This window comes from Magnolia sinica, chromosome 2 (genome assembly GCF_029962835.1).
Source record: "Magnolia sinica isolate HGM2019 chromosome 2, MsV1, whole genome shotgun sequence".
Classification (NCBI taxonomy): Eukaryota; Viridiplantae; Streptophyta; class Magnoliopsida; order Magnoliales; family Magnoliaceae; genus Magnolia; species Magnolia sinica.
The window spans coordinates 113,473,243-113,498,788 of record NC_080574.1 but is presented as its reverse complement, the minus strand read 5'-3'; the positions used below and the strand labels follow the sequence as shown (position 1 = coordinate 113,498,788).

The window sequence follows — 25,546 nt, the reverse complement described above, 5'->3', positions numbered from 1 at the left end:
TACATTATGGAAAAGATTTCTTGAATAGTTAACACATGTTCTTGAGCTCGCAGCTGAATCCTTAACCAAACTAGAAGACACTGAAGAAATTCGAAGAGCAGGTTTTGTTGACTCATTATTGAATGTTGACAATGACGGGTCTACTTCCACGACTGTCACAAATGATTCTTTTCCTGAAGAGCATGCAAAACCATACCCTCGGGAAAATGCCCCCACTGCAAAAGCTGAAAGTACGTAGTTTGTGTATACATATGGCTTATTTATGCAGAATCTGTTGGTTTTGTCTGTTTAGAAATCTCTAGAAGCTGTTGAAGCAGTACAACAGAACAGCGAAAAATATGAATTAAATTCTAATTAGATGGGATTGAGCCTGTAGCTCAACTTGTGTTGTACGTCCCAATGTTGAGATTATTGGTTCTTTCTCATCTTGTTAGTTTTTACCGTAAAAATGAAATAGTTGTTGAAGAAATATCAATAATGCACAACGAATGAGTTGAAAGTTTTGTTTCTTGTGGGCTTGACTGCAGTGTTCAAAGTATCCGTATGTTTCATTGGCTAAGGATATGGAAACAATATCGATATCGCTGATAACCAAAAATGAAGGGAAACATGGGGAAAATGGTAGAATTTTTCAGTGAAACTTTAGGAGATGCTAAAATACATATTTGCATATTTAGGAATTAACAAATTGAAAAAGAATGCATACATAATAAGTGATGCAAGACAGATGGCCTAAACTAGGATGATGCATATAAATTAATTAACGGATTACCAGAGCAAATCAAAGCATAAAATAAAGCCAATCTACGACAACTATAGGGAAATCAAATATTCAATTAAGCTCAACTTCAAGCTATTGATCGGAAATGGCCCAATGGAAGGTAGAACTTCCATCTAGCATAGGATTTGTTCTAGATTCAAGGATTCAATTGCTCTTTGCTAGGATTTGAATGGATTAGGATTTGGGTTTGGAAATTAAAAAATAATGAAAATTTAGGGTTTTTATAAAAGGCTAGGATTAGGGTTAGGTTTTTATAAAATAGAGAAGAAGAGAAAATGATCAATGAGAAGGAGGCGAATTGGCTGTACGGACGTTGTTCTGACAGATCCGTGTAGTGTACGGGAATGTCTGTACATTCTTATAGACATTGTGGTGGGACTAGGTTGGTTTGGTTGATGATTGGTTGGATTGTTGATGGTGGAGTTAGGGCTTGAGAAAGAAGAGAGAAAATTCAATAGGAAAAGTGGTTTGAAAGAGAGAAGAAAGATACCTGGATAGGAATAAGAAAGATAACTTGGAATCACTCCAATGGCTTCACACCAAATTCCATTCACTGGTAGTTTTCTTGCTCAAAGAAGCAGTGTAGAGAAATTTCATTCAATATGTTCATAATCCCTAGTCTCGGGTCTTAAACAAATATATAAGAAAACCTAAGCAAACCTTAAGTCTAGAACTATTCATGACCATCCAAATCTATTAACAGTAAAGATTAAAACATAAATCTCTAACAACCTAAAATAAAACTGAAAAATAAAGCAAAAATAAAGATGTGCCACACGACACAAGGATGATCTCCAACATGCAATAGGTACCTCCACACATCCACACTTGATCATCGGCATGGATGAATGTGGTCCAACGTGTCCATGGCTTGAATGTGCAGAATAGAGTATCTGTATACCTAAACTCGAGTCTCCAAACATATCCAATGGCCTGGATCATCAAATTGATGTCTCCAAGATATCCAACGGCATGGTCTAACGTTTATAACATCCAAATGTGGTCTAGGTCAGGTTGGGTGATGTCCAAATAGTCCAAAGATGTATCAATCAGATCCAAATAAGCAACCCAGATGCATCTTCCTAGTGTTTGGTCTTCAAAGATGCGCAACCATGCATGTGGGGTCTTTAACGCGGCTAAGAATTTGAATTGAGTCCACTTGGCCCCATGTAATGATCATCCAACCATAATGAAGCTGGGGCCTCAGCTCTCCTCCTCGTTCGATAAACTTGTGTAGGAGCTTGGATGCCCTCATCAATAAGTTTCTATTTAATGGGAGCCTAAAGGCATGTGTTGTCGAAAGAAATCAGTCTAACCATCCCATAAATCCCATCAATCCTTCCAACCATCCATCCAAACATCCATTGATATTTCAAAATATCGACAACACAATATTTCGCTAAGAAATCATGGACAATTGGAAATGAAAAGAAAGACTGTGGTCTTCATATCGGCCATGTGGCATTAATGATAATATCGCGGTATTATCGATATTATCATTAACAATTTGAACACTGCAACTATGCGCCCATAAAAAAAATTGAAATGGATTTTTTAAATAAACAAAAATTTGGCAATATCGATACATTGGCGATATTTTATTGATATTATCATCGACAATTTGAACATTGCATACAATCCCGTGCCCATAAAAAAATTGAAATGGATTTTTTTTAATACACAATTTTGGCGATATCGATACATTGGCGATAGTATTACAGCTGATGCATCGGTGATACAAGCGACATCTAGAATTTACACTGTAGAAAATATTGGTGACACATTGGTGATATCGATACATTGGCAATACAATCGACACGTGGAATTTACATGGTAAAAAATATTGGCGATACATTAGTGATATTGATATATTGGCGATACATTACCGATACTTGGAATTTTTGATATTGCAAGTATTATTGGTATCACTACGAGTGTTATTGGCATCGCCGAGCTAGAGATACGGATAATATTAGGGATATTGCGATTATATCGGAGATACTCCGAACAGTGCTTGACTGCTAGGTGCCAGCTTCTATTGGTTATTTCTGCCTAATTGTGTCACTTGCACCTACTTGTGCTAGTCAAGTCTATTGGGAGGTTATCTTGGAAGTGGGGGAGCACATTTACTTTTCTAATGGCTACATTTGGTTCCTATAAACTTTTAGCATTATTGATGATTCATTTTTTCTTTTATGCTATTTCCTTCTGGGTGATCTATTAGAGGAAATCCTCTCATTCTTGTCCGCTTCATTCAGTTGGGAGTTATCTTACATTGTTTTTGTGGAGAATTATGGCTTTTGGGTTGCATTGTAAGCTTGATGGGCCAGCTTGGCTGATTGTTGCTGTTTTGGTGCCGTTTGCTCTACACTTTGTTTCAATTCTGAGTTTATGTCGCTATACAGTTCGTGGTTTCGAAACTTCACGTCTATGTTGTCAGTTTGTTAGACTTCAATTTCCAAGATATGGACCTAAGGTTCCATCCCTCCTTTACTACATAAGTTTTATAAAGGCTTTGTAAGGGTGCATCTATAACCACCTTCAGTGGTGAATCATTGACTGGATCGGTAGAGATGCTCCCCCGCAAAGGTAAATGAACTCGGTTAGTGCATCGATTTGTCAATGATGTGTGCTAGGGAGTCTTGAGTCTGTTTAGCCCCCATTGGAAGACATTAGAAGACTGAAGACTTGAAGATTTGCAGCATCAAGGCTTGAAGAAGGGTAAAATTGAGGTGCCTCGGTGATACTAGCCTTAGACCCTTTAGTTCCAAAACAACCTACCATTAAATGACTTGATCTAAATAGGAAAACCCTAAGTCATCAACCCTAGCCCGAGAGTCCATTTGATTAGGTTAGTGTTGGCTAGAAAATGTGTAAAATGCTTGGGAAAAAACAAAACAAAAATGCACAAATTCGATAGGACCTCGATCCAATCGAGTGTCCATTGATCGGATTTGATCGATCGAAGGATCCTGCTCGATTCGATCGAAAGTGCTCAAAAACGTCCAACAAACTTTCTACCTAAAAATTGAATTTATTTGATCGATCGAAGGTTCGCTCGCTCGATCGATACTAGCTGTTTTTTAGCCGTTATAGATCCGTTAGTGCTTTTTCTCTATAAATCTAGCATCTACATCTTTACAAATAAATGGTTTTTGGTGATTTAGAAGCCCTAGTGCATCCCACTTTTTTCCTTTACTCCTAGGCTATCACCCAAAGAGATCCATGTCTTCTTCTTAGTAATTCATCACTCCAATGAGCATTCCAAGCTCCATTTCAAGAAGAACATGGTGTCTTGCATTCTCTAGATATTAAACACTAACCTTATAGGTAAACCCTTGTCTATCATTGTAACGCCTCGAAAAATCGGGAGTCGAGCAGAAGCTCAACACCTGAGTTTCGAAACATCACTTATGCAACATAGAAAATGATGATTTAATGTTGTCCGTGTTAGTGCATTTAAACTTGAACGGGATTAAGCTAAATCAACATATCATACTCCAGAGACGATTAAGTTTAAGCAAGCGGAAGACTGTGATAGATATATAAAACATATGAACTGTTGTAGGTCTCCAGAGTGTGAACATGTTACCAGGTTAAATGTATACATGTACAATTCTCAAAATATCTAAAATGAATATACATGTGTCCCCAAAATACAAAATGGTAAAGTATAATGGCATCTAGTCAGCATCCCTGGAACCCCGTCTATCAGAACATGGTCTACATAGACCTGCCTGATAGCTGCATACAGGAGAACTCCTCCTCGTCATCATAGAAGTCAGGCTCTGTCACGAAAGCCTCATCATCATCTGCAACTACAACAGGGTCTAGTTGGTGTTTTAAAACACCGTCTCAGAGTGGGAGTGAGTGATCAACTCAGTGGAGCTATAAGGCAAAGATTAACATGTATCAACTCAATCAAGCAGTAATGATAAAGCAGTACAACAATCATATCCTAAGTACTCTTGTTAATGTAGGAATGGTATGCGATAATGATGTATGCCCTCGCCTACACTCCCTCCTCGACATCATCTCACGATCGCGGCATGCACCACTCCGGACACGTGCACTTCCTCGCCAAAACATATGCAATGCATGTATGATCGTGTTAGCCTAATTCTTAATTAAGTTTATTCAAACAACATATTCTGGAAACTAAGGTACCTCCTTTTTTTTTAATCACTTACCCAAACAATGATTCATCTAGGGTCGTCAATCCTAGTTAGTCACATACGAAAGATAGTTCCAGGTCGCTACGGAGAGGCTCGTCACCTCAGTGTAGGCCTGGTTTATACTTTAGTTTACTACAGAAAGGCTCGTCACCTCGGCGTAGACCTAGAATATGCTTGAGGTCACTACGAGAGGCTCGTCACCTGATCGTAGGCCGACAACACGAATACAGTGTCCCATACCACTATATTCGGCTCACGAGTCTGGGTTGCTCACTGGACACTACGGGGAGACTCGTCACCCCAGCGTAGGTCGACAGCTCGACCACGGTGTCCCATACCACCATGCCTGACTCATGAGTCTTAGCGGATCGTGGTACCAAGGTTAAACGGGCTTTCATTGGTAAATGGTACCTTAGATTCAAGCAGTTGCGTCCATACATAGTGAACACACATTAGGCTAATCGGGTTACTTGACAAGCTCGATTGGTACAAGCGCACGCTAATCTAATTGACATGGAGCGCATACGCACTCCGTGTGGCCTAACCACTGTCGATAGTCACCGTACGACTCGGATTCATCGAACGTGTCTGTGTGGCGAAGCTAAATCAGCCACTCGGTCGGAACCTGTTACTGATTGCCTGGACTGCGTATCAGTCCCAATTATACTCCAACACAAAAAGCATTCATATATAGTAGTCAACACAACACTTCACAACCAATTCAAATATAAATCACATTTGAGCATTTTAACAAACACATAGTGCACATGTCATCATACATAAGCATTTCATACATGCATCACTAAGCCTAATGTAAATTACATGGAGAAATCTATTCGAATAGCTAAGATGATTGAGAATCTTATCTCAATACCTTTATTAAATACATTTCATCAAACAATTACTCATTCAGACAATTTACCAAACACTTAAGACTACACATTTCAACATACATGTAGTATTTTAGGTATAACATATATTATGGTGAATCCTTTCACAAAGGAGTTGCCACACATACAACGATCATGTATTCTCAATTAATAAGCATGGCAAGCACAAATCATAATTCCATATTCATTCAGACATTTCGACAAACACATAGAATGCCTTAAAACAACATAATACACACACACACACACACACACACATATGTAATATACGGATGACATCGCATCTAAGCACGTGATAGCAATCAAGTCAGTCATAAATCATTAACTGACATTGAAAGCCTTGAAAACCATAACCTAAACGTTTATGGTCCGCACCTTTTGTCGATGTACTCGTATCGAACTCAGTTTGAATACCACGTCTTTGTCTATGACACAACGGTTACCTGAATCACGAAATAGGTTAGCTATTTCGTCGATTCATCAACTTGGATACTTAAAATAGATTAGGGTTAGGATTTCTTACCCAAAACGGAATCGGTATCGCCGGTATAGCGACACTGATGAGGTGATTCAGCACGTGGAGTGGCGGGATTGAATCCCAGCAACAATCTCAAGCTCTCTTTCACTTCTCCTCACTTTCTCCTTTTCTTTTCTCTTTTTTCTCCCTTAGGGTTTATAGAATTCGTATGGCATGGGAGAGAGAGGGTTTAAGGTCCTTATATAGGCCCAGAACTGGTCTCAATGGCCCTAGGGCCATGGTATACGTAGGTTATTGCCAAAGAGCGGCTGTTTCAGTCCAACGGAGCTCATCTGGAGGTCCATTTTCTGCATACGGTCTAGGGAAAGTTCCTTGCTATTGGATCTAAGTCAGGTTAAGTTTTTGATCCGATCGGATTCATGGATCGACCGCGGTGGACCTGATTCAATTCAACGGTCATTGACACTCGATCAGGGCCACAAGTACAATGACCTGTGTAGGGAAATTTTCCTGATCCGAGGGTGTAGTTGGGTCAGAATCTGGCGGTTTGAAACCTTAGATTTGGCCTGCAAGTGAACGGCCCAGAGTACTTAAGTTTGGATCTATTTTCTAAAGATACTTGCGTTTCTCACACACTTGGCTTCGGGCTCAAGTTGTGCGTTTCGGGATACTATTTGGACTTGATTTCCGAGATGGTTGTCAAGTCCAGTAAGGCGGTCATAAGCGTATAGTTTCGCGTCACTCGGACTTTCGACGCGCGGTCCAGGTCCGATATGGAGTTTCAGTGTGCTCCCGAGAGCAACTGGGTTTTGAGATTGGTCCTACGTTTTTAGGTAAAGTAGCGTTAGCAATTCTACTAGTTTTGGGTCTTACAGATCGTATAGAAAGCGGTTCAAGCTAATCTACCGATTAATTTTGTTTAGTACTTAATTACTTTTCATCTAATTTCTAAAGGATTTGGTCCTTGGTGATTTTTTTGCCTGAGGTGGTACTCGGGTCTTTGTACGGATTTTTCCAAGACGTTACAATCTACCCCCTTAAAGAAAAATTTCGTCCTCGAAATTAGTACCTTTTCGTACTCCTCGAGAATCTGATGGTAGTTCTTGCGAACCTCGGCTTCTGTTTCCCAAGTAGCCTCTTCCTCAGTGTGGTGCGTCCACAGTACCTTCACAAGTGGAATCACTTTACTGTGCAACACTTGCTCCTTCCTATCTAGGATATGCGTCGGTTGCAGTACATAAGTAGCATCCTCACTCAACTGTACCTGCTCCCATTTGATAATGTAGGAAGGGTCAGGAACGCATTTCTTCAGCATAGATACGTGAAATACGTTATGCACGCCTACGAGTGGTGTGGGCAAAGCAAGGCGGTAAGCAACCACACTTACTCGATCTAGTATCTGGAATGGGCCAATGAATCTCGGCGTGAGCTTCCCCTTCTTTCCAAACCGAAGAACTCCCTTCATGGGGGAAACTTTTAGGAATACATGGTCCCCAATCTCAAACTCTAGCGGTCACCGCCTTGTATCGGCGTAACTCTTCTGTTTGCTCTGTGCTGCCAGAAGTCGACGCCTGATAATGTCGATCTTTTCTGAGGTCGCCTGTACTAACTCTGGGCCAATCAAGCTTTTCTAGCCAACCTCTGCCCAGCAATGCGGTGCTCGACAGGGACGCCCATACAGTGCCTCATAGGGGGCCATGCCAATACTCGCCTGGAAACTGTTGTTATAGGCGAACTCAGCATAAGGAAGGCAGTCATCCCAACCGTCCTTGAAATCAAGCATGCAAGCTCGCAAAATGTCTTCCAACACCTGATTCACCCGTTCAAGTGCGGAGAAGCATTGATAAAGCATATCAAGAAGGCGCATCAACCGGGCTTAATCCAACTAGCAAGCGTTTATATTTGAGTTCATATGCTCCTTGTGTAGGATTGAATATAGAGTTTGCAACCGAAACTCGATTAGGTCCTTGTGTAGGACTGTCTCTAACGGGAGCGTACTCAGGTCCTTGAGTAAGATCGCATAGGTTATTGGTTAGCCTATAGAAAACCTTTGTAAGTCTCTGAGGGTGCCACCGACATAGGTTTGTACGTGTAGGTTATTGGTGAGCCTATAGAAAACCTTTTAAGTCTTCGAGAGAGCCACTGACATGGGTTTATTCGTGTCCACTGACATGGGTGTGTATGTGTAGGTCCTTGTGTAGGACTGCCACCGACACGAGTGTATACATGTTGGTTTGTGGTAAACCTATTGAAAACCATTATAAAGGTTTTTGGTGAACCTATGGAAAACCAATTGAGATAGTGAAATTTGGTACACTCAAGTTTGAGTGCGTCCACCAGGAGTGGAGTAGGTACTTAACTGAACCAGCATATATCATTGTGTTTGCGATTGTTTATGTGGATGCATTTCTATTCTTGCTTGTGATTGAATTTGTTTAATTCATTTGGATGCATGATTGGATTGTATGCTAGACACTTAATTTGTAGCACACACAATTGATATTTCATATCTCACCCCTTAGACTACGTTGTTCATATAGTTGTATCTTTGTAGTATATGATATTGGAGTTACTCATTTGAATTAATTGGTAAATAATTTTAAGTGATCATATTTACCTCTCTATAGGACTCAACTATAATTCTAAGCTCCACAAGCTTTCGCGTATCATGGTATCGTGTTAGATAATCCACACAATTTCAAATTCCTGATGCCATTGATAGTTGATCCTAGGGTAGTGAATTTTAAACTCACTGTTCTCAACTCTTCTCAGTGAGTGGCTTGTCTTATTAGGCTTCTCTTTAAGAGTGGATGTGTATCATATTCTACTAGTTCACATCATTCTTAAAAAATTAGATGCTGCTTTTTTGCTGTAGCTTAGTTCGTAAAACATGGCCTCCTTTTGTTTTGTTTGGTTTTTTTTTTTTTTTTTTTAGTTTTAATTCCTATTTATTTTGGGATGTCATGTTGGTCGGATTCATGATGAAAGTTATGGCATAAGTTTGACGCCGATTGCCAGCATGACTCAACAACCCTCCTATATCCGGGCTGGGGACCGTCAATGAAAGTAGAAAACTCCTACAGCCGCAATCTAATAGACTATTACATGGAGCACAATCTAATAATCTATTACATAGGTTGATTACAAGTAGTGATGCTATCTTCTCATTTGTTTTGTGTTATCATTGTTCAATGTGTTTACTAATTTTGTCAACTTTATCTTATAGGAACAAAACATCGTAAGGAAGTAGAGAGCAGTTTTCTGAAACAAGAACTTGAAAACAAAATGAAGCTGCAGAAATATAAGGTCCGTATTTTCTTGTTCTGCTATTTAGTTCTCTAAGGAGGCCATGAATTCTATGGATTGCATGCCGTATTTTGTCTCTATTGTGGTCAAGGTATCGTTTTACATCTTGATTGAATTCACTGTGTCCTCATATTGTGTATTTGCCTAACCAATGCTATGAGTCTTGTGCTTAAAGAGCTATTACCAAGTCATGATTGGCACTTGTTAGAAAATCTGAATTGTTTTCATGTTTGCTAGATTATTTGCTTGAAAATTTTTCACTTTTAGAATTGTGCAACTGCTTGATCACCCAAAAGGTTAACACAGAAAATAGCCTCATGACAAAACATTGATTAAGCTTATTACGAAGCAAGAAAACAATAGAAAGGCTAACTCATGTAGCAACAACACAATACTTCTATGAAATAGTTCTGTCTCCATGTTGGTGTCCTCATGTCCCACTCTCTTGAAGGCAGCTCATGAGGAATACAAGAGAGCTTCTCTCTCTCTCTCTCTTTTTTTTTTTTTCTTTCTTCTCAATAACACCACTAGGGTTGGAACTCCACCCCTCCTGTGGTTCTATAATAAAAAATGTGGAATTAAAAATTCAGCATAATTACAACTATGCCACTCACTTAAGCAAAGTGGCCCATCACCCAAAATAAGAAAACTAAAACATTTATTATGAATCTCAACCATCAAATAAATCCTAAAAATAACAAAAAATATAAAGAAAGCATGATCAGAGTCCAATGGGCCCAGATCAGGAAGATCTAGTGGCCCGACGGCCTGATCAACAAGATCCAATGTTTGGATCAACACGAAATAGAAATCATATGACTAAAATGGTCTCCTAAGCAGCCCAAATGCATCATCCCAAAGTTAGGTCTTTCGGAAGCATGTCCAATGCATGTGGGGTCTTCAAAATGGCTCGACGGGCCCCATCTGGAACTCGTCTCCCATTCAGAAAGAAAGTTGGGTTGATGTGGATGGTCGTCTCCGTCTCTGGTACACTTGAGTAGGTCCTCTGATGTCCTTATCACACGGGTTTCGCGGGCCGCCCACCACGAGTGTGCCCCCGCATCCCACATGGGACTCCACTCGAGCCTAGTGTGAAAATGCCCCTGCATTAATCACTTCCAGTGAGGAGTCTCGAACACGGGACCTCTCGCTCTGATACCAATTTGATGCAGGACAATTAACCACTTGCTCTAAAAGCTCGAACTAATAGAGCATGACGAATTAATCCCTTTATCTCATAGCCCAGGCCCCAAATCCATGGGTTAGGTCCTCTGCCAAACCCTCTTCATGGGCCTCAAATTCATGGGTTCCACCTCACATAGGCCCCAAATCACATGGGTTCTGTGGGCCGCCCACCTCGAGTGTGCCTTTGCATCTCACAGGGGACCCCACTCAAGCCTGGTGTGAAAATGCCTTACATTAGATCATGTGCCATAGGTTTGGATGGCAAAAAATAACAAGGTGGCTTTAGGATGGTTTCAACAATGGGCATCATATTCCCAATTGTTCCTTGTTGTGTGGTCCACCTGAGAATGGGACTTGTCCCATTTTTGGGCCCATACCCTAAAATGATGTGGCAAAATGGATAGGCGGTGTGGATTCAATAAATGCATCAAGGTGGGCCCCCTTTTAATGCTGGCCTCCTTTGGACATCCTTGGAAAGGTGCAAGGGTGGACCTCACTGCCTCTACCATTTCCTATGGTGCAGCCCACTTGAGGTTTGGATCAAGCTGATTTTTTGGACCCTGGACCTAACGTGATCTCGCGAAAAGGATGGACGGCGTGTATGAAACAAATGCATCAAGGTGGTCCCATGAGTGGGACCCTAGTTCACGCCTAAAGAGGGCTTCCGTCCTCTCACAGACGTTGGGCAGCAGCGTCCGTTGTTCCAGCATCCAGTGCATTTGATTGTTATTATTTATTTATTTATTATTATTATTTTTTTGTTGTTTTCCCATCTAGGTGGGGTCAACTTGAGAAATCCAATCCGTCCATCGGGTTGGCCAGCTCACGATGGGCTCAATGAGCCCAGACTTGGGCTGGTTTCATAGCATACAAACATCACGGTGGTCCTTAGAAGGTTTCAATAGTAGGTGTCCTTGTCACCAATGTTTTCAATGGTGTGGCCCACCCGCGATTTGGATCTCTCTCATTTTTAGGAACCTACCCTAAAATGACCTGGCGAAAGCGGTGGACGGTATGAATTGAACACATACATCATTGTGGGTCCCACGAGTGGGTCCACCTTCCAACTTGGTAAGGTGACAACGTTATTGGCATCGGAAGCAGCAACGCCTTTAACGCTGTCTGCAACCAGTGTCTCTGACACCGTTGCAAACTTTTTTGTATATATTATTTTTTTGAAAACTTAGCTAGGTGGGGTCCGCTTCGGACAATCCAATCTGTCCATTTTTACCATCACATGGTGGGCCCAAAGAGTCTTAGATCAAGTTGATTTGAGTTCTCCTTCATCCAGATCTACGTGATCTTGTTAATGAGTCGGATATAAATAAAATAAATAACATGGTGGGCCACACAAGGTGGTCCACACTGTTTCACAGTCTCACTCGTGGGCCCCACAACAGTCCACAAAGATAAAGGGAAAGGAAGGAAAAAGAGAAGGAAAGAGGGGATTCCGGCCATCGGGGTGACCCCCCCCCCACCATTATAGGGTCCACCATACACTTCATACATACATAAGGTGGGTCCCACCCTTGTGGGCCCACCAAAATGAAAGAAAGCATGGAAAAAGGGAGAATTTGTCCTCCCTTGTTCTCATAATGACGGATGGACAGTCGGATTGGGTCGGATCGTCGATTGGACAGCTCGGATGGTGAAGCTCCTCCCTTAAACTCCTTTAAGCCTCCTTCAAGTTCTAGTTTCTCTTAATCTCTCTCTTTTCTTTCAAACAATCTCCTAATCTCTCTTTCTTTGTTTGACTAATGGGGAGAGAAAGAGGTGTGTGATTGATGGATTGATTGGACTACCTCGGGATTTGTGAAAGTGGGGTCCACCTCGAATTGCATCAAAAAATGCAACTTCTAATCTGGGTGTCGCAATGGAGTGTGCCATGCGGCATTGGAATCACAGTGCCTGCGTGGTCACCAAGGTATACTTCTCGGGTCATTACGGTACTAAAATAGGGTCATGATCGAAGCTTGCAGATCTGGTTCGTTTGGGACGCGCCAACACTGAAATCGAAGCGTACAGTCAGTCTCACAGGGTTTTGGGTTTTAAAGAAATGCCCTTTTGAGCTCCCTTGGAGAGTTGCACGTGTAAACAAAGGTGCCGCTACGCACATGTCCGCCACACATGTTTCATGTTAATGATACTTCAAAATAATCAAATGATCGGCTACATTACTAAAATCACAGCAAAAGAATGATCCAAACTGTCCAAAGGATGGGCACATAAATGGACGGTTAAAATAGTTGGTAAGTTGCTTGTTTGTGATCCTTACATTTGTGGCTTACCCAAGCCTTGAAATTTCCTCATTTTTTGGAAAAGTATATATTTCAGTGGGTTTATTACAATCATTCTATTAAATATCGCATATATACACTAAGTTGGGATATTAAAGCTGATTTGGGATGTTGCATATATTCCCGCGAATATATTAAAAAATTCAAATGCATTCTAATTCCTCCTATTTACTCCCATCCAGGCAGAATATTTGGATTTCAAATGCATTTCATTTTCTCCCATTCAAACACATCTATGTAAACCTTTTTCTCCCAATTCATTTACCTCCAAATCCATTTCCCATTTGCCTTCAATTACAATCTCCCAAATGAGCCCTTAGAGATTCTGAGTAAGTGCCTCGGTGTTAGGCACCCTTCCCCACCCACAAACTGCAGACTCTACTCTGTCGAAAGAGAAATTCTGGGAAGTTGAATTTCTTCTTGATTTTTCTAATATCTAAGAAAATGAAAGCAAATAAAACATGTTAACTTTCGAAAACAACCATTCACTAATATTAGATCTGATATTAGAGATTCTGAGTAAGTGCCTTGGTGATAGGCACCCTTCCCCACCCACAAACTGCAGTCTCTTCTCAGTCGAAAGAGAAATTCTGGGAATTTCAGTTTCTGTGTGTGTTTTTTGTTCTAATATCTAAGAAAATGAAAGCAAATTGCAATTAAAATGAAAAGAAGGAAGAGAAAAAGGCTAGTCGATTTTCGGAATTATCCTTGAACTGCTTCTTATTTGATCAGCTTGAGTTTGGATGACTGTTGAACTTGAATTTGCAAAAGGTTTGGGAAAACTGAGAGACCAAAGAGTTCCCCTTTCTAGAGAAAGGTTACTGGAGCTGTGTCTCAAAGCCTGGAGGCTAAGGTATATTCCTTAGCATTTTGACATTTGAGGGTTTCTAAGGTCTCTAGATATAGATCCAAGTTCCTTCATTTCTTAATCTTCGTTATCTAATTATGCTGAATTCTTGTAACTGCATGAATTTTGGCCAAGGACTGGTGAGGATTTTGGGAAGTGACATTTGAGGGTCTCTAAGGTCTCTAGATCCAGATCCAAATCCCTTCATTTCTTCATCTTCATTGTCTAGTTTTGCTGAATTATTCTTGTAGTTGCATGAATTTTGGCCAAGGACTGGTGAGGGATTATGGGAAGTGATCTCATTAGGCTTAAGCTTGAAATCCAAAAAGGCAAGGATTTTGTTTTAATTTTTTTGTTAAAGAATTGAGGGTTAAAGGATCTGGTTTAGTTAGGTCATAATTTGAGGGAACTGGATGGGTTTTCTAAGAGGCGTTGAAAGCATAGATGGTTTGTGGCATTAGAAGGGGTATTGATTTGAGGACAAGATGTAAATTGGAAAGGTTTGGAGGGAAACTCAGTTATACAAAAGACTGCCAAGTGATTTCAGTTTGGAGAGAAATGTCAATGTTTCAGTTTTAGAGAGTAAATTGGGGATTTTTATAGGTAGCAAGGGCAAAATTTATAATTAGAGTGCAATTTCAGGCAACTAGGAATCCTTATGGTAATTGGGTAGGGGTAGTCTCAAAATTTGAAGGGAAATGGAGTTTAAATATTTGATTCCTCGCATGGACAATCTGGTAAATTCTGCTAAAACTCTGCGGAGAACTAGTGCAAAGCCTCCGATCATTTCAGCCAAAACTTTTTGCTTGGACCTTGGTTTGTAGATCAAGCGACAACCCTATGCTGACAATTCATTCTTCGTGGAGAACTCGTGCAAACAGTCCGATTATTTCACCCACAACTTCTTGCTTGGACCTTGGTTTGTAGATCAAAGAAAGAAAGAATAGCCCATCCAAAATATAGGAAAGTAAAGTTGCAATAGAAGCAGTGGTTTCCCCTAATGATTACAATATAACTCTCACAACCTATTTGATTTAAAAGACAGGCAAGTGAGGTTGGTTTGGAAGCAAGCAGATGGCTTTCTATCGCAACCAAGGTATCCCGTATCGGTATCGGTTGGCGTAACGGTGACCTCCAAAACCGATACGGATATGGGGGCCTAATGGCCCGTAACGGCGCAATTTTTTTTTTTTTTTTGGCCAAAAAAATATGAAAAAATATGGATTAAATCCGGAATATTCTAAGCATTCCAAATATGCATTCATTTATAAATTGGAACATGTTTATGGTGGTGTAACGGTCCACTCTTTGGTGAGAAGTTGTATTGGACTGTTTGATGAATTTATGAACCAGATAACCTGAATTTGACTACAAAATTCATATATTTAATTTTCTATCTACTATCAATGATAGATATATTAGAATGAATGTAATATGAAAATATCTTACATTAGGTGTTTGCAATTATTTTTGAGGAATTTCTCGAACATACCTGTGGACGTGACTGTGATTTCTGTCTATGACTTGTCAACCTCAAGTCAAGAATATTAAAAAATAAAATTGGTAGTGTCTGATATACTCCCCTGCAACTTGATTAAGGATTACTTGATTGGTTGTCAGGGGAGCTATTTTAAATACAAGTTCGGCAGTGTCAAGTGTGTGCTTAGCTTCTTGCAATAATACTGTTGTGAGCTGTCTGCTGTAAATGCTTACCTTAATACAAATATATACTCACAATCACAAGTCACCACCAAAATGAAAATCTGCTTTTTTGTGGTTGCTCGACCTCCACATCATCGTCATCGTCATCATCAGGCTGAGGCTGTCCAATAGGTGTAGGTGCTGCATCTGCATATCCATAATATCCAGTGCCAGAAGAAAATACTAGATCAACGAAACCAGACGATGACTGATTCTGACTAGGCAACGACTCTGACCTCGAGTAAGGATATCCACCAGTGCCCGTCGAATAGCCATACTGGTGCCCGTACTCAGGCTGTTGAGAATCTTGAGATTGAGAGTACGTCTGCTGTGATGAGTAACTTGGATTTGGATTTGGATATCTATAATCATATGGATATTGATCGGGAGGACTACTCCAACATGAATGTGATGGAACAGGCTCAGTATAACCACCATAATCATAATCCAATTGATTATAAGAATATCCATCATAATAACCAGGACCATGAGCCTGCTGATGTTCCGGACCTCCCAGACTCGGTGCACCACTAGATGTACCCTCCTCCTGCTGGCCGTATCGTGACTCAGTACACTCATAAGTCCGACCTTGTGTACTACCTCGTTGATGTTCATCGGCATCGTGATCTGTAGACAGCTGTTTAGGGCACTGAGCAACACAAGAAGTGCCAGCACCAGGGGCAGGGGGGTCATCGTCAACATCATCCGACACGGTCACGCTACCACTGCTCGTAGTCTTTTGTTGATCTTGACCCGTACTTGGCATAAACACTGCCCCTCTTACTGGGTCCAACACATCTGCACGACTCTCTTGTTGCACTCTGCGTATTTCTGGGTCATCAATTTCCAATTCTTCACTATCCTCTTTAATTTGCTTTTCCCTTGTTTCCAACCAAGGTAGAAGTGGGTCATCCTTATTATAAATATTGTCTAAGTTTATTGGACAGTAGTCTCCGTCATCGGCAGCTGTAATGCTCCTATGATGTCGTCGCATTCTTAGTTTTATATTGTAGTGCATGAAGACAAGTCTATCTAATGTTTTAGTCTGCAATCTATCCCTATTCTTTGAATGAATAAGCGCAAAACAACTCCAATTCCTTTCGCAGCTAGAGGAAGATGTTGTCTGGATCAAAACTTTTATTGCAATTTTTTGGAGAGCCTTCGTACTCTCTCCGAAATTAATCCACCATTCGGCCGGTTACAATCTAGATACTGCATGTTGTGCAAGAGCATCTTCAAAGCTATCAAGGTGATTTCCAAATGTATCTAATCCATTCAACGCCTTTATTTGCAGATCTAAGTCAGACTCTAATATCTTTATCACATTTTTTAGCCCGACATGAACTTCATCATCCGTAACAAATGATTGGGCATATCTATACCTAGGATTTAGGTAGTAACCTGCTGCATGAAGATCGTGATGGAGTTGTCTTGTCCATTTCCTGTTGATCATCCTCCAATAAGACTCCTAGCTTCTACAATCACGTTGAATTGCCAACTTTGCCTTATCCATGACATCGTATAGGAAGCCCATGGTAGGTGCTTCGTCGGTTTCAACAAGACGGAGTACCCTCCTTAGTGGCTCCATCACCTTTAGGATCGACTTGACCTTTTTCCAATATTTGTTGTCCTGTATGGTGTTCGCAACTTCAAACGGTGTCCCTGATGTCTTCTTCCCATGTTTTGTGTTGAGCCATTCTCGGAAAGCGAACATCTCACTCAACTCTCCCCTATGCTGGAATAAACTCTCTAATGCTATAAAGTTTGTTGTGAATCTAGTCGCCGTAGGCCTCAACAACTCTCGTCCTTTCGTGAACTTTCTCATTATTGCGACTACTTGATTATGGTTGTAAATAAACGTCGTCACTTCTCTTGCCCTTTCGACCATTTCCTTAACATTCTTCTTCTTCCCAATGTCTTCCAATATAAGATCAATACAATGGGCAGTACATGGTGACTAAAAAAAATGTTTTCTCTTATCCATCAACATATGTCCTGCAAGCTTATATGATGCTTCATTATCTGTCACAATCTGCACTGCATTCTCCTCTCCAATCTCTTCCACAACTTTATCCATTAGTCCAGTAATATAATTAGAATCTTTTGTTACCTCTGAGGCATCAATTGACTTGTGATATATAGTTCCTAAGTGGCAGTACACCATGAAGTAGATCATGTTGCGTCTGGTTGGGCCAGTCCAACCATCACACATGATCGTGCATCCTCTGGCTTGCCATACAGGTTTAAAGGTAACCACGTATGCTTTCACATCCACATACTCTGCATCTGTCCATTTCCCCCTAATCTCCTTAGCCGTGGGAGCTTTTATTCCTTCACCTGCTTCTGCTGCTGCATCAATTACCACCTGCCAATATGGAGAATTGGCCGCATTAGGAGGTATGTTGGCATGTATAAATAACTTTGCTGCTGCTCTACCTAATTTCTCAACGGAAGTTCTACTCCACATTTGTTTTATCTTCTTTTGTTTAGTTGATTCTTTCCTAAATAGGATTGGATCAATAGAGGGTCTCCTAGGCTCATTTACTTCTTCATCCAAACGTATAGGGGCATCACGTGATGATGCCTGTCGTCGGCTCCTAAACACACGTCATAACCCACTAAACCTATCCCCCTACCCTCACCTGCAGAAGCAGTTGCACTTCCAGTTGCACTCTCACTCCCACTCCCCCTACGCACTGACCCATGCGTGCCAAACATGCGGCGACGTTCTTCTTCTTCACGAGCTAGACGTAAGCTTTCTTTCCTAGCTATAGTTAATTTTCGATCTGAATCTTTGTCAGAATCAATAATATCTTCATCACGAACGCCCATATATTCAAGACCAAATACCTCCTGTCGAGCTGCATCCAAAACATCATCTTTCTTTTTTTGTACAGCAGCACGTTTACCCTTCGACTTATCCAGACTAGCTTGCATTAAAAGCATTATCTCTTTCGGTACTCTAGTACATGCCGCAACTTGACCCTTTCGATGTGCCAAATGTTGTTTGGGACGGGTAATTCCACCAGTCACTATTCTATCACAATACTTACACCTCATTTGGTGTCTAGTACCACCAATCCTCTCACAATGTTGCCATCCAATATCCTCACTCACTTGTTGTTGGGCAGACCCAGATATTTCTTTAGTTTTAGGTAGGTACTTGATAATTAGATATAAATTAGATATGAGTATGACTATGAGTGTATGACTTATGTCAATAAAGATGACTTTATGTTCTAACTAAACCCTAAGAACTCCAAAACCTGCCCAATATAAGCAAATAAAAACATAAAGTTACTAATTCGAAAATAGAAAAAAAATATAAAATGACACCACAAATCTGTAAAATGCACATTAACATGTTCTACTATGATTAACACATTATATTGTATGATTAAAACAGTGAAACATACATTAAAAAATGATTTTTCGAATTTATAAAAAAAGGGCCAAAATTATTGCGTAAATAGAAAAAAATATAAAATGACACCACAAATCTGTAAAATGCACATTAACATGTTCTACTATGATTAACATATCATATTGTATGATTTAAACAACAAAACATACATTAAAAAAATATTTTTTCGAATTTAAAAAAAAAGGGCCAAAATTATTGCGTAAATAGAAAAAAATAGAAAAAAATATAAAATGACACCATAAATCTGTAAAATGCACATTAGCATGTTCTACTATGATTAACACAACATATTGTGTGATTAAAACAGCAAAACATACATTGAAAAATGATTTTTTGAATTTTTTTAAAAAAGGGCCAAAATTATTGCGTAAATAGAAAAAAATATAAAAAAATATAAAATGACACCACAAATCTGTAAAATGCACATTTACATGTTCTACCATGATTGACACATCATATTATATGATTAAAACAGCAAGACATACATTAAAAAATGATTTTTCGAATTAAAAAAAAAGGGCCAAAATTATTGTGTAAATAGAAAAAAATATAAAATGACACCACAAATCTGTAAAATGCTCATTAACATGTTCTATTATGATTAGCACATCATATTGTATGATTAAAACAACTAAACATGCATTAAAAAATGATTTTTCGAATTTTTTTTTAAAGGGCCAAAATTATTGCGTAAATAGAAAAAAATATAAAATGACACCACAAATTTGTAAAATGCACATTAACATGTTCTATTATGATTAATACATCATATTGTATGATTAAAACAACAAACCATCCATTAAAAAATGATTTTTCGAATTTTTAAAAAAAGGCCAAAATTATTGCGTAAATAGAAAAAAATATAAAAAAATATAAAATGACACCACAAAACTGTAAGATGCACATTAATATGTTCTACTATGATTAACACATCATAGTCTATGATTAAAACAACAAAACATACAATAAAAAGTATAAATACCTATTTTTGACGAATTTCTGAAAAACGGCCCACCAAGCTTCGATTCAAGAAAATCCGTAATATAATGTGTTTTTATCTCAAATACCAAGCCAAGATTGGTCGAAAATAGTAATAGAAGGATTGAGAAACAGTTTGGAAGCAAGTAGTTTCAAAAAAACAGGAAAAACAGAGCTTAAAATGAGAAAAAAAGTGATCCTTATTCGACCGTTACGGGTCAATAACGGCCGTTATGCCCGTAACGGCCGTTACGGTAGCAAAATCGGGGCATCGCTCGTTACACCCTCGTATCGCGTAACGGACCCCACCGTTACCGTTACATATCGGCCGTTACGGCCGATACGTAACCGATATGGGACACCTTCACAACTCAATGGGTGGCTGTTTGCCTTGACTATTCAACTAACCTTTTCTTTGAGACCAATTATTATGTAGGGTCAAGGCAGGCGAACCACCTTAGCATTCAAACACTAAAGCGGCATGCATACTCTGTTTCGAATATAAAATGGAATATGGGATTTTAGTATAGCTGTGGGAGGAATCTTTTTGACAGTGCTTTGTACAACGTTTGTCATAAAGCTGGTATCCTACATTCTTCCATATTGATGTTCTTGCTTAATTTTGGTTAGTAGGCGATGGATTTCTCCTTTCCATTTACTATAAACTAATTTAAGCATGTCTACCCTACTCGTCTTTTTAATTTTAATGAGATGTTGAGTTTTCAATTTTATTCTGATGTATGTTTCTTCTTTTTAGAAAATGCTAGAAGCTAGAGCTGCTCTTCCCATAGCTGAGCTGAAGAGTCATTTACTGAAATTGCTAAAGGAGAATGATGTTCTTGTTGTTTGTGGTGAGACAGGTTGTGGAAAGACAACTCAGGTGCATACTATTTTCTCTATTTTCTAACTTTTACATTGCCTTTCTGTTATTTATGTCCTCTTTCTCTTATTCCCAGTTTTACCATCTTCCGTTTTAAGTGTATTTTAGTAATGAGCAATGGTTGTGGTCTCTTCTGATTATAATGATCAGCTGTATTCTGATTGAAAAACTCTGTAGGTGCCCCAATTTATATTGGATGACATGGTTGAATCAAGTATGGGCGGGTATTGTAGCATTGTGTGCACACAGCCAAGGAGAATAGCGGTATGAAATTTTCTATTGAAGTGTTTTTCGATGACTTCTTAGATCGTACTTTCAACCATATGCTTTTTTTTTTTTTTCCTTTGTTTCTGTTGAATTGATTTAATTGTGTGGTGGTTCTCACTGTGTTCATCTTAGGGCCTGTTCGGGAGTGTGGATTTGGAACACCCTGGATTTGGAAACCCCCTGTATTTGAAATCCTCTTGTTGTGTTTGGCACCCTGGATTCGGAATCCCCTATAATCCAAAAGTAGAATCCCCTATAATCCAAAAGTAGCTATGCATAGTATATTTATAGGGGTTTGAATTTAATTACTAAATCAACTTTAATATCTCTAATTAGTGTATGTTTGTAATGTTCGACACAATGGTTGTAATAAACCCGTTGAAATATATATACTTTGCTTGAAAATGATGAAATTCCAAGTATTGGATGGGCTGCAAGCACAAGATCACATCCGAGTGACTAACCAACGATTTTTGACCGTTGATTTACATGGACAATGTTTGGACAGTGCCGATCATCGTATTAAGTAATTATAGCGATGCAATTGATAATCTAATTGTTTTGGGATATCATCAGTGGGCCATGTGCCCAATAGATTAATAGTCTAGTGACAAAAATGTTAGACATGCAACTGTTGGAAGGATTTCAGATGTAATCCAAGCTTTCACCATGGATTTCAAACCCCCTCTTAGATTAATAGTCTAGTGACAAAAATGTTAGACATGCAACTGTTGGAAGGATTTCAGATGTAATCCAAGCTTTCACCATGGATTTCAAACCCCCTCTTTGAGGGGATTTGAAACCCCAGTTACTTTATGGTGCCAAACATACCAGGGGATCTGAAATCCCCTCAAATCACCTCAAACCCCCCCAAATCCATGGTGCCAAACGACTCCTTATTATCAGTGTGCGGTGAGCTTAGGGCTGTATACCAAGTCTACAGTTCTTAACTTCTTATGTATGATAGGTTTTACAGAAGGAATGTGTTGTCTGCTGTATACCAAAAACGAGAGAGACACCTTTTGACCCTCACTGGAGTTTTGATATTGATTCTTTTAATTTTTCTTTATTAGATACTAGAGAAGTGCATTCCTGCTACCCATGACAGTTAATACATGTTATGGATTGGATTCATTACTGACAAGTTTCTCGCGGTCCTAGAAAATGGTAGTTGGTTCAATGTTCTTTCACAGAGTTTTCATAGTATTGGTATCATTACATGTATCACTGGCCGGGGAAGTGGGGATACGGAAACATGTATCGATATCATCGATACGTGGAAATGTATCACTGACTCGAGGAAATATTGGGGAAATTGAGGAAAATGGTGGAAGTTTTCAATGATACTAGGAGATGCTAAAATACACATATTTGCATATTTAAGAATAAAACATAGCAAAAAAACGCATATTTTGCATATTTTGAAATCAAATAATAAGCTTCCCTTTAATGGGGGCCTAAAAGCATGTATCGTTGATTCAGGGAAACATGGGGAAAATGGTGGATGCATCCATCCATCCATCCATGCATGCACATACATACATGCAAACACATGCATAATCCATCCATCCATCCATCTAGTTATCCATTCATGCATGCATACACACATGCATGATCCATCCATCCATCCGACCAACCAACCAACCATACATACATACTTACATACTTACATACTTACATTCATGATCCATCTATCCATCCATGCGTGCATGCATATATGCACATACAAACATGCATTTCATCATACAACTGTGCACCCATAAAAAAATTTGAAACGGATATTTTTTTTTAATAAACAGATTTTGGTGATATCTATACATTGGTGATATTATCGAGATATCGCTGATACATTGGCAATACAAGCGACACTTGGAATTTACACAATTAAAAACATTGGCTATATATCAGCCGTATATCACCGATACTTGGAGTTTCTGCTACTTCCTATGTTTTCTGTATTGCCGAGCTGGCGATACCGATTATATCAGCGAACACCTCTTTTACATACTACTGGTTGGCATTTGTGTGAAAACTTGCAAACTGGATCCTACTTTTCCTTCTTGGACTTCGACTTAGTCTCTATATTTCCTAGGCTTTCTAAGCAATGTTAAAACTTAGACTTGACTCATAACTTGGACTTCCGAATTAGTTTTTGATTTGGCCAAGTTGGCAGAAAGAAAACTAGAGTTGATTGCATTTATTGGGGTTCTTGTTTATTGGTGTAGCTAATGGATGAAAATCGTCAACCACATGCAGTTGTATCAAACCCTAGCTCCAAATCATGCCCAAACACACCCAATCCAACAATAGAGATTCTTCTACTAGAAACGAAAGGAAAAAAATGCGAAAACCAGTGAATAATTGAAGCTCTCACTAGTTTTGATGGCTTAGATCATACGCCCCACGTGTGCAAACATGCAATTGCACAAACCCTAGCCCAAAGCTTGTAGAAAAGACAAGAAAAATGTCTCAAAAGCTATTGGAAAAATTTTGTTATTCAGTTTTTATATGAAAGGGAACAAAAGAAAAGCCATAGAACTAATCTAGGCCTTACATCAAGCATAAATTATGGGTTGGATGTTATAAACTCAACTCTATAATCTTATTTTAAAGGGAAAAGATAAAAATACCCCTATCTACTGAAGTGAGACATGAGCAAAACAAAATAAACTAAAATTCATCCAAAAATAAATAAAAAATCTTAAGGAAAATGCAACCAAAAGATCCTTTTGTGGACCCAAAAGTGTACCATGAGCGCCATAATGTGTGCTTCATTGATGGGTCTATGGGTTTGGTCCATTTTGGAAGATATTTGGGCCCCTTTCCACGCTTTAATCCATGCGAAAAGTCATCGGCAAGTAGATCAACCCGATCCATCAGCATTAGGTAGTTCACATCCTTATCATTTGCGAAGTAAAATTTAAATACAAATTCAATTTGATTATCGTGATTCTTGTTTGTTTTATGGAGTAAAATTTAGATACAAATCCAATTTTCACTATCATGATTAATATAGGCTTTCTATCTTGCTCTTCACATTATCTTTATTAACTCTAGAATTCTAATTGAGGTTAGGAAAAGGGCTTTTTTAGATATGTTTCTTTGCCATCTTATGTACGTCAACTTGTATGTTGGTGCTGACATGGCTAAGAACTTAAAATATCCATGACCTTGTAACTTAGACCAGATAATTTTTAAAGTTAGTGGTGTGATTATGAAAATGGGTACTTGCTTTTCAACGTACATGGGAGTTACAGCTTGACATCCTGTTTCATTTTTTCACAGGCCATTTCTGTAGCAGAAAGAGTAGCGGATGAGCGATGTGAACCCTCACCCGGTTCAGACGGTTCATTGGTTGGTTATCAAGTTCGCCTTGATAGTGCCAGGTATTTTGGGCTTCTTAACTTTATTTGAAGCTGCTGTTATTTGCTTTTTTTTTTTTCCCTGCATCAATGCTATATCCTTTCTGCTTCTCAATTAATGCAGAGATTGCAAAGTACCATGGCCTTTTGATTTGAACTTCACTTCTCTAATTACGAGTGATGTAACAACAGAAGAAGAACTGCTCTTAGATGTGTAGAGTACATCCAAAAATTAAACTATCGACATATTTTCTCATGTGATTTAATCGATGGTTAAGATAACAATGCTTAGATACTCTGAAAAGGGGAACCAATACTAGCAGGTCAAGACTATTACAACTTCATCCTTGAGCTGTTGCTAAGACTTTGCACTTTGTAAGCAAGCATTCCTATGAAATGTTTCATATCTTATAGTTCTTTTGTAATATAAAATTTTGCTTTCTAACACTATCACTTTTTGTTTAGCCTGTAGCAGCAAAATAGAAATCCAACATTTTAATGGCTAGCTTATCACGGATCCATATGTCATGGGTTAAAAAAATGACATGATATTTTGCTTGTAAATTGTAACGAAAAGATCATCATGCCCTCTATGCTGGAATGATCACTGCTGGTGATTAATGGTCAATAGTGAGAGCAAGAGAGAAGAACATGAAGCTGGACATTGTGTATTTTCAGAACTCTTCTCCCTGCAACATTTCTTAGGATTCTTATAAAAATTTGCATTCCATCATGTGCTTTTATGGAATGCGGCTGAAGCAATAGTTACTAGGAGCGGGGAGTTGAAGGAATCCTGGTTTTTGGTTTTGTTCGCTTTAGAGAGTGGGGGAAGCTGCAGATGCGATCAGCGACTGCCATAAAGGATGGGTGGATGGAAGAATAATTGAGGTTCAGAAAACAACATATGTGCCAAATGAAAGATGAAGGGTGATATGTTAGAAGACCAAAGAAGGGCAGGGCAGAAGATTAGTGGAG

General features: G+C 39.2%; 1 protein-coding gene across 11 annotated transcripts in view; it reads left to right on the top strand.

Moving 5' to 3' along the window:
- The window catches only part of LOC131237412 (DExH-box ATP-dependent RNA helicase DExH7, chloroplastic), a 186,558-nt gene that overhangs the window by 28,329 nt on the left and 132,683 nt on the right, over positions 1–25,546 (top strand). For all 11 annotated transcript variants that reach the window (XR_009167227.1, XR_009167230.1, XR_009167226.1 and 8 more), the window contains 5 exons: positions 54–230; positions 9,551–9,630; positions 20,820–20,942; positions 21,120–21,206; positions 24,495–24,595. Coding sequence is in view for 6 of the 11 variants with exons in the window: in XM_058235151.1 (XP_058091134.1) it covers positions 54–230; positions 9,551–9,630; positions 20,820–20,942; positions 21,120–21,206; positions 24,495–24,595 (568 nt within the window). In the remaining 5 variants the exon portion in view is untranslated. The remainder of the gene's footprint in view (positions 1–53; positions 231–9,550; positions 9,631–20,819; positions 20,943–21,119; positions 21,207–24,494; positions 24,596–25,546) is intronic.